The sequence below is a fragment of the Oenanthe melanoleuca genome, chromosome 4A, assembly GCF_029582105.1.
Source record: "Oenanthe melanoleuca isolate GR-GAL-2019-014 chromosome 4A, OMel1.0, whole genome shotgun sequence".
NCBI lineage: Eukaryota > Metazoa > Chordata > Aves > Passeriformes > Muscicapidae > Oenanthe > Oenanthe melanoleuca.
Window position 1 is genome coordinate 19,761,326 of NC_079338.1, and position 10,645 is coordinate 19,771,970.

The window sequence follows — 10,645 nt, forward strand, 5'->3', positions numbered from 1 at the left end:
AGGGGCATATATGTGTATCTATATTGTTTTAATCTATACATGCATGAAGAAAAGCCTACCTGGTATAGAAAACTGCAGCAAAATGTTCAAAACTCTATTACACTAAATCATTAAAAGCAAATGGTAGCAATGGGTTAACTATGTTTATTGCAAAGGAGCAGTGAGATGCCATAAACCCAGGAATATTCTGGCACATGGTGCTGTGGTGGTGTAAGACAAAGTGCCAGAGTAGCAGAGCTCTGTGCCACAGCCCTCTATTCCTTTCTCATTCCTCTAACAGCCAGGGAAGAGAGCAAGCACCTGTGTACCCAGTGTGGAGCCAGCACTGACAAGGCGTCCAGGGACCCTTGGGCTACTTGGACACTCATTCCCTGTCCCCAGGTCTGCCAGACAGCTGGACAATGAGGACGCAAACCTGCAGCAATGGCTCACAGCATAACCCTGTCAAGGCAGAGCCACTGATGCCTCATGTTCTTGCAATAAGGGACATCCATTTAAAGAAAGGGTTTTTTCCCCCACACTTGGCCGATTCACCAGAACAAGGGCTTTATAAGTCATCTTGAATATTCCCAGCTGTAAAACAAATTGCCCCAGGAAGCATTACATTTAAGAGCATTTAAATATACTGTCTTCTCAGACCTTGCAGAGAAATTATATAAGCATTTTCCTTTGGAAGGGATGGAAGAGGGAGGAAAGTATATTTCAGTATTTTGAAGCAATAGAATCATAATTCACTAGAATTATAGCACATGACAGTAAGACAGATGTACAGAATGCAGGTTGAAAATCTTTACTTTGGCCCATACAGGAAATCAGATTGTATTACCACATAGCCTTAAAAATCAGGGAATTAAGTGACTTGGGATAACAAAAGAAAAATACTTGGAGAAGTATTCTTTAACTTAAAAGAGAAGAAAGAGATTTTTGTAGAAATATTAAAAAGGAGTGGGGTTTTTTTTCAGTGCTTATCTATAGGGAGACAGGATGTTGGTGTATCTTTTATTAGTTTAGTTAAAACAGTTCCGTTTGTGATCTCAGATTGATGTAGAACATGTAACTACTAGAGCAAACTTATAAAATTTAAAAAATAATTCTTTAAAAAAATCTCAGTTTGTAAATTAGTAACATAAACATCTGTTGTTGCTAAACTCCTATTATTTATAGAATTACACAAGGTGTTATAACTGGAGCAGTGGCAGCAGAAAGATCTGGTACAACAAACATTTATAGTAGCTCAGGATTTGTTCTATAAAATCACGAGCTCTGTGATAAAGGTCAAATTGCTTTCAGCAACTGCATAGAGCTGTCAGAAAAAGCTAATCATGCTCCTTTATATCATGTTAATGTATAACCAATGGAGAAGGAAAAAACAATCCTACAGAGCTTATTAACAAAAAGCATCTTTTACACCTGCAGGGAGGCTGGAAAAATAGTACACTCCTACCTGCAGCTTTTTGCTGAACGGTATTTTAATTGCACCCAATGAGAATCTGGGTTTCCTCTCAGAGCTACTGTGAATTCACTGCTTTCTAGATGATGATTATACATTAGTAAGAGGGCAAAAAAGAGCCTTCAGGCATAAGTATATTATATAACTTCTGAAGAGTATCCCTAGGAATTGCAAGCACGGTCACAAATTGTTGCATTTTTCAAACATAAATACAATAATGTGTTTTGCTGCCCTGTAGTTGAAGTCTCTTGCCAGTGGCCTAAGACTATTTTAAACAATATGAAGATATCAAATCAACGGAATTTATGCTAACTGCATCCCTGCACTTAGGGGTTATCAGCTGCATTGATAAGAATTGTGCTTCTTATCAGGAAGTGGTGAATTAATAAACACAGAAAGATTAAAAAGTGCAGGAGTCCTTTCAAGAAAGCTACATGAAAAGCCTTAAATAGACAATGTATTGGCACAACAAAAGTTCTGCCAGGCTAATACCACAAACATTAGAAACTATTTACTGTACAGAAAAGGGTTATTTTGTCCTTCCCCAAACAGTAAATAGTACATGCATTCTTCCAGCTGAGAGAAAAAAAAACACAGGATAGCTGCAGTTAATTTCTTCTTGATTCACAGTTGCAAATGATAAAAGTTCACAGAAATAACTTTCTCTTTCAGAACACAATAGAAACATTCAGTTGCTAGAAGTACAAATCTCGTCTTCTGTCTTGAATCTGAATACCTGAAAGACACAGCAGCATCAGGACAGTCAAATACCACAGTCCTTGCAATCTTTTAATATGTTGTGCAAACAAAATTGCACCTTTGGGTCTGGTGCAAAAGAGCCCTTACTAGAATAATCAGAATTACTTATTCAAACAATCCAAAACATCGCACATCAAAGAACCAACATGGGGTATGACCAGTATCAAGAGACTAATAAAATTATGAAAGCCTGAATACTTTGGGAATAATTTCTTAGAGCAACTCACCCGGCAGTATGGTGGGTTTGTTGGTGCAAGCTGCAGCAGTGCTATCACATGCGTGCTTGAGGTACAAAGCAAGGGCTTTTCTATCTTTCTGGGATCTGAAACTTGGACAGCTAGTGCAAAACAGGCATTGTGATATGGCAGCTTGATGGTATAAGCACAAAAACTAAGGTAGATGGGGTCAAAAAATATCCTGTATCTCACTGTAATATAATGTAGTGTTTTCTTCTTCTTTGTAAATGTAGCTATGGAGGCGGTGGTTCTATCTGGTAGAAAAATGAACTTTTGAAATATAAAAGCAAACAAAGAAGCATCCTTAATACTACATGCATAAGCAAGGCTGCTGCCTAGTTTGTTCTAAACATACTGGTTTCTTTACTTACCTGTAGTGGCATGGCTTACACTGGGATTTTCTGAGCCTTGATAAGAGTTTGCTTTCCTCTCTTAAAAGAAAAAGTTAAAAATACTGGGGATGAGCAGAGATTCAACACAGAGCTAAAAGTAGACAGTAGTTCCTAAACAAACCTTGTGCTTTTGCAGCCCAGCCTATAGCACAGGTGTTGAGGAGCTCTGTGCTGTCTGGCACAGCAACATACACTTCCATAAATATAAATATCAGCTGTTCTTAAACATGACAGAGAGTAAGGAGAAGCATATTTAACAGATAGAGCCAGGAAACAAGGACTCCTACAGCTAAAATAAATGCACACATCCTAGGGATTTGCTAAAGGCTCCTGGTGAACATGGACCAGCCATTTCTTATCAATCCTTGTTGGGTTGTTTGATAATCACAAGGATGGTGTTACATGTGTAGTGTTTAGAGGGTACTGAATATTCAGAAAGTCCCTGTATACATCCTGAAAGAAAAGGCTTTAATTGGTAATGGCTGGGGAATACTGAGCTGTTTAATTTTCTTTTCAATTTTTTTCCTCACTCATTTTCTCTCTGAATTTTTGGGAAAAAAAGTCCACTGTTGTTACCAGTGCTTCCCGGTTATCAACACAAGACTAATTTCATGAAATAGCTTTTTCTGAAGGCATCAGTTCCTGGGGTTCCCAAGCCTTGCTAGGCTCGCACTGCCCCCTTGGGGGAAGAGGGCACCCTACCTTGTTTTTAAATGAGATCCTAGTTCAGGCAGTGTCTTTAAAGTAATTAAACTCTCATTCATTACCTACACAAAGGCTAGGGTGAGTGCCTATGCAACACATAGACAAAACCTCTGCGCATATACCATGAGCAGAAAGTTTGCATTCCAGGTGAAGACACAGACACTCTCCCTTTAACATGGCAGTAATAAGTTAGCAAAACACCTGCAGTCAGGGTCCTTATAACAACATAGCTCTGTTGCATCCTCAAAAGAGAACTGTAGATAAACTCCTGTTTGTGTCTGCAGGCAGCCTTTAGCCCACATTCTGCCAAATTCCTTCTGATGCAGTTTTGAAACTGGGTAACCAAGGAGGTATTTCACACTGCTTATTTTTCAAAACCTAAGCTTCAGGACTGCTTCTTCATGTGCCTGATCTTTTTTGTTTAGAAGCACCAGGCAGGATGCACTGTATTTTTCCTGCAGACTCCCTAAACAATTTCACAACCCTTCTTCTTGGAAGCCACTGTCAAGCTGCCTGGCTGGGGAATGCCCAGGAACAGCAATGCAGATGTACCCAACAGGCATCAGTGCTTTGGTCAGGAAGCCTGACCCCAGAGGGCTTCTCAAAGGCAGAATTACTCACAAGAGAGCAATTTTATCCAGCAGATCTAGACCCTGTGGGGACATAAATAAACTTCAGGCATCTTTCTGCTGTGTGCTAGCAGTACCTAGGACTGGGACTCCTAGTAATCATGGATCATAAAAAAGCAACAATCATCACTGTGTGAACTGCATTAGCTCTGGGAAATCTGCAGGGAGCAGACACAGCATTTGGCAGGCAGGGCAGCAGTCCCTCATGGCAGGAAGCCAGGAGACAAGGCAAGGCTGGTCTACCAGCCCCTGTACCCTCATCATTCCAGCCACAGACATAAACTGAGAGGGAGAAAAATCCCTGGCCATGATGGTAAGGGCTGCAGTTTCCCATCCTGTGCTCAGAACATAATTAACAGCCTGCACAGTAAAAGAGACTGCTCAGGGAGCTTTCCTGGCCACCCCTTGCTGGTTCCAATGAGGGAGCATCTGGTACACACCACACCTAATACCCATGGATATTAAGATATTGTGATAGCACTATGAATAATGCTTACAGTCTCTTAAAATGTCCCCCCAATGTAAGCCAGAAGGTGTGAGTAAGCAGTCCAACTTTTTTGATTAACCCATACTTCATGGCTACTTGATCCCAAGTACTACAGTACATATCAGGGTTATCTACTGTAAAAGATTTCTGTGAGTTTACCAGAAGTAGGATACAGTTTGAAAAGCTTAGGAACAGACAGTATTATTCTGTCACGTCACATCAGAAGTCATCAAAGAATGAAGTGATAGTATTTTCTTACCTCCCTCAGGAGCTGAACTTTGACTCAAATTTTGTAATCTCGCAGGTCCAGTCATACAAGCAGAACTTGGGTGTTGCTTCATGGTGCATTCTTGCATGGATGTTAAGCACCTTTCCTGTTGCAGAAGGCCAAGAAGAGAACTGTATTTCCTGTCAGAGATCAGCTCATCAGCTGCATGCAGGTCAGGGACGGTGTGAGGATAAACTGAGCCCGTGATGCTGGGAGTCCCAGTTGGAGTGAAGGGCCATAAATCTGCAGGTTGAGCTGGACGACTCCGCAGAGATGATGGCTGGCACTGGCCTACCACACCAGCAGCAGAAAAATTCAGAGCAGAATTTGCCATACTTGTTGAAGATGATGATGGATATGGTTTGTAGCAATGTGAAGAGAAATTCCACTGATGGGGAGACATGCTGTCTACTTTAAAAGAGAAAAAAAGCATCTTAAGTCTCATAAATTCTTACTTTTTTCCCAAGGCAAATTCCAGCAGACTTCTAAGGGAATACTACCAGATTGCATATTTATTTTTACACAAATATATAATCACTTTAGTGGTGCTTTCTTAAAAAATCAATCACAAATTCATACTAAAAGCAGATTAAACCACCACCATCAATGTTTCTACTAAGTATTAACCCTACGAACCCTAAGTATTAAATGTGTACTACACAACCACCAACTTAGGCAGGTTTTTAACAGCTGAAGACTTAGACAAATTCATTATTGTGAAGATGACAACTTGAGTCATAATGCACTTATTGCATCCAGCAGTGATGGGGACACTTGGCTGGAAAATGATGATCTAGTCTTGCCAGCAGGCTCATGGAAAAGCTTAGGAATCACTCCAGCGAACACAGGGATTTACCCAGGAAGTCCCAGCTGCATAACCTAGGGATTTACAAGTATGTAAATATTTTCTTGCTTTCTGTTTGCACGCAATTCCAAATTTAAGCTCAACGTATCTTAAATTCCTTAGTGAAAGCCAGTCACCCCCATCCAACAACAGGCTCACATATGGAAAGGAACTCACCATTTTTCAGGACAACCATCTCACCCTTGTGCTTTGTGCTCAGGTCTTGGGGGTTCTTGGCATTGCCAAGAGCTCTAGAAAAATGTTGATCTACCATGCTGTTAATGTCCCCTTGGAAATAGGTGAACACCACACTCTGAGATCTCCATTCTGTTTTCACAGGCTCTTTGCTTTTACTTGGCTTTGGGGAAAACTTCCTTGTTTCCTCCATTTTCAGTGACCAACAGTCCTTGCAAAAAAAAAAAAAGAAACAAAACTAAAAAAAACACAAACCAAAAAAACCAGACAGGTCAAAGAGACGATATTCAATTTCAAGTGCTTAGTGAGTGGTAAGCCCAGCTTCCTCCCAAAATTGGTAGGGGCCAGAAGAACACTTACTAGTAGAATTAGATTCCTGTTATTCTGCTTTTTCCATGCACCTCTTCTTTACAGATTTCCTCATTAGATACTTCTAAAATACTTGGGCAGAATGGGCACATCTACCCACTGGCTTTCATTTCTCACCCTGACTTTGTAAGTTTAGACTTGTGACCTAGTACTGTGCAAATGTGCCCTCTAGAAGAACTGAAACACTTAAAAAATAATTCAGAGGTGGCACTATCTCTGAATGAAATTCAAGGTGAACTTCTCAAAATACTTTGTCCAATTTAGCTTTTTTGTGTTGTTCAAAAAAACATAATGACAGAGTGAAAAAAAAAAAAAACCAACAAAAAAACAAGAGCAACAAAAACCCCAAACCCCACTATACTACATTAGAGCGGAAAAAAAATTTAGATAAGGTAAAGTCTGAAGTACCTTAATCCCTTTGTACACAGATCTCCAAAACAAAAATACTTCTAAGAGTAATTAGTTGCTACACCTGTTAGAAAAAGACATTCAAATTAAATTATTGAAAATTCAAATCATGGCAAATTCAAGTTAAAAAAACCAAAAAAACAAAAAACCAAAAAACCAAAAAACCAAAAAAACAAAAAAACAAAAAAACAACCAAAAAAAACCAAAAAAAACAAAAACAAAAAAAAAAAAACCAAACAAAAAAAACCCACAAAACCACCACAAAAGAAATTACTTTTTCTTGTTTGAAACAACTCACCTAGGAACATGGTGAGTCTGCCAGTTGCTTAAAACTTTGAAGCAAGACTGCTAAAACACACTCCGTCAACCAGAATTTACAGATTTAAGGCAGGAACTACATTAAAATAGTTTGCATTAAGTCAACAGAAGACTTTAAGACTCCTTTCTGTTCTGTTTAAAAATCTCTGCTGCCAGATATGGTAAGAGCAGGACAAGGAATGTCACTGCCTGTCCTGGAGAAGCATCATTTTCATGCATTTGTAACAGTTTCTGGCCACAAGGGAGCAAGTTCCCAGCCAGGGCTCACAAGTCCTCCTCTGATCAAAATCATATTTAGCAAGGCTCAGACTACAAATGCAGTGAATTGCCTGCTGTTTCTGTTCAATTTTCCAGTCTCATTGTTAGCTCATGACACTGCATAATATAATTGATTCACTTTGGTAGCAAAAGGAAGGCAGTTATTTTTCAGAGATCAGGGCAACTTTTGGCCAATAGCCAGTTGTACTGCATAAAACCTCATGAATCATTAGATATGTGTTTCCATCCAACTAACTGCAGTACACAGCACTGTTTAACCTAGTTCAACACATTTATCTGATTTATCACCTAGCCATACATCCCCCATCCTCAGAAGCTTCCCAATAAACATTGCACTCATCTGTGTCTCAAAGGATACTCTGAAGTGCCTGTGAAAACTACCTTCAAATGGTTTCTCAGAATTTTCTTAGACATGAAAGAAACTGCTCAGGCTGCAAGACAAGTATCCAGATATTAAGAAATATGAGGATTAAGGTTGTCAAGTCATAATCTATCCCCATTCTAATGCTTAAGCCTTCACCTACAAACTTCTGGTTCATGTTTATTATTTGCTTCCATGTTTAGTTTTGCTTGTTACTTCCATCTCCCACCACCATGTGCTCTGGTCCATTCTCCCTGACTCATGGTCACTTGCTCAGCCAGCCCTAATCTCCTGTCACCAACTCATATTCAAACTCAAGAGCTCCTTAGTCCTTATTTTAGAATTTCTGTTGCTTTGCCCCATCCTCCTAGATTCACCTAAACACAGCAGTAGGAACAGGATGGCAAAGTCACACTCTATCTGGTTCAGAAGACAATCTTTCGCAACTTTAAAACTGACCCAGCTTTCTCAGACATGAAAAACTTAAAGAAACACTTCCTCCAAATTTACAGGCACCTTTCCAAGGCCCACAAGGGGAAGCAGGAACTAGCAGAACCCAGTCACACAACTGGAAGGACTTCAAGCACAGGAAGAGACACCGGTTTTTCCCAGTCTTGTTTCAGAAAGCCTCCTGCTATTTGGGTTAAGGAACTTTACGATTGCTCAGACAGGGGGCCAACACTTGCCATTGAAAATTCCAGCCTGAGGAGTGAAAGCTTGGCAAAGACATGGGCAACCGGATGGCCTGAGATCAGACAAGAAGTCATCTCAACAGCAAGAAGCAAAGCAGCTTTTCCTACTCTGCTCCAGCGCTACACATCAACATACAATTTAGGAAGCATTAGTGCTGGCCCAGAGGATCACTTTTCCTGTTCTTCACTCTGTACAAGCCATTGTATCTTTGTACCACCTTATTAACGTGCTTAACTAGGTCCTGACATTTATTCTGAGCTCCTTTAGCATCTTAATTTGTGTGCAGCAGCTTGTGTGACGGTGACTAATTAAAATGCTGGAAAAATAAAATATATTCAAGAAAAAAAGGTAATCTCTTTTTCCACTGTTTCTCTTAAAATTTTCTTGCGCTTTCCAACAGGTAGCCAAAGGATGGCTGGGTATAACCTAGGTTACATCTCTGTCCTCTCAGTGATCACATGGGCATAAGGATTCTAATGTCCCAGGAGACAGGACCTAAATTTGGAACACTGTAGTCTTCATTACCTGAACTTCCTATTATTCCAACATCCAGCAGACAGTCTGTAAAAGGCAGAAATCCTTCCAACTTGTGTCTGCCACAAACCATGGTCAAAATAGAGTAGAAGTGAAGCTCAGAATGAAATGGACTCAGCTCATATCACATTACTCTTAGAAGGGGTTAATAATGGCAAAATAGTGCAAGTATTTGTCCAGGTTATTTCTCCTTCAGGTGGACAAGGACTCATGGTCAACACAGGCTTAAGAGTGGTGGCTGTTGACAGATCACTACAAGAGTTAATACCTTACAATATTTTTCACATCCCCCATCCTTGCCAGCAGTATTGATTTCCCACCACTGGAGCATCCAACAGGTAACTCTTCATTCTTGATTTCATGTAGCTCAAACTAGTTTTTAAAACAAAAAAATTCCCACTTCCCAAGTATTAAACCACAGTTTAACAAGCAGGTACTCCCTCTCATCAAGTTATTCCTCAAATAAGGGAACATTTGAGGAAGTCAGAGAATTCTCCTACCTTAACTCACTGTCACACTAGTCAGATTTTCCAGATGTGGAACAACTCATGTTGTGTCCAGCAGGTTGGGATCCTCCCTGGGCAGCTCTGAGTGCACTGCAGCAACTGCAGCAGAAGACAAGCCTCCTTCATGAACTCCCCACACTTTCTAGCCTCCAGCTTCGCTGAATGAGGCGTTTCCTTCAGCCTATCTGCTAAGAATGCATGAAATGCACTCCAACAAGTCAACCAGGTTAGGAGGTTTCAGGAATGAGGAAAATAGGATTGCAAGTAGCTTTAGGTTTGTTTGGGGTTTTTTAATGACAATGTGTACCCAATAAAGAAGACACTGCGGACTTTGGAAAAGTATGGACTAAGATGATAAACAAGTTATGGCAGAGAACCCAACTTACCCAGGAAGATAAAGGACTTTTCCTGTGCCATGTTACTAAATATTCACTCTTAAGTTGATAACTACAAACCTATGAGAAAAAGATGATCTGTTTCTGACCTAGATAAACTGGATAATCAATTTTCTCATTTTTCTTTGCTGGATCTGTTTTAATAACTACAGGGGAAGAAAACAAAACAAAACAAAACAAAACAAAACAAAACAAAACAAAACAAAACAAAAAAACAAAACAAAACAAAACAAAAAAAAACTTTCTTGTTCTGTAAGAGCTGTAGCAGGAAAGAGTTTGGGGTTTTTTTTGTAGCAAATTTACCAAAATTAGCAAATTGCAGCCATTCCAGAAATGCTGAAACAGGGTCAAACTTGCCAGTCTCAGCTGGAAAAAACACACTGGGGAGCTAGTCACCAAACAGATGACATTATGTCTTTATATAGAGCATTTTAGGAGTTTGTTTACTCACCCAGAAAGCTGGAGAGCACAATCCAATTCCCTCTACCTAAATACGTTTGAATCCACCCTCTGCCCTTCCCAGAACAACTTAACTACCAGCCTGGGAGAGTTCCCGTGACAGTGCTTAGTCTTTTATTGACACACTGTTCGCGTAAACAGGTTCTCATTGTGAGACAGATTAGATTCCAGTCCACCAGCAGAGCAAGAGCCCTCAACATCTCCATCGCTTTTTCTCTGACTGCTTTTTCTAAATTGTCTCATATGGCAGAGATTTCCTCTGCTAAAGCTTTTCAAGACCTTATTTGAGATCTTCCTCTCATGCTGACATTTAAAGCTCTCCTCAGGTTAAAACGACATCAGTTTAAAGCTCCTAGAA

The 10,645-nt window shown here is 39.9% G+C and overlaps 1 protein-coding gene across 3 annotated transcripts; it reads right to left on the minus strand.

Moving 5' to 3' along the window:
• Positions 1–321: 321 nt before the first annotated feature.
• Positions 322–10,340, minus strand: VGLL1 (vestigial like family member 1). Of its 3 annotated transcripts, none has more exons than XM_056491351.1 (6): positions 10,280–10,340; positions 6,743–6,806; positions 5,948–6,176; positions 4,918–5,337; positions 2,817–2,876; positions 322–2,186 (listed from the first exon to the last, which is right to left on the minus strand). In XM_056491351.1, the coding sequence occupies exons 3-6, from the start codon at positions 6,156–6,158 to the stop codon at positions 2,146–2,148; spliced, it is 732 nt and encodes a 243-aa protein (XP_056347326.1). In that variant the 5' UTR covers positions 6,159–6,176; positions 6,743–6,806; positions 10,280–10,340; the 3' UTR covers positions 322–2,145. The 3 variants fall into 3 exon arrangements, with proteins under 3 accessions (XP_056347326.1, XP_056347327.1, XP_056347325.1); XM_056491352.1 differs by having other exon boundaries at positions 4,918–5,334; positions 10,280–10,332; XM_056491350.1 differs by lacking the exon at positions 10,280–10,340 and adding an exon at positions 9,428–9,893.
• Between the last annotated feature and the right edge of the window lie 305 nt (positions 10,341–10,645).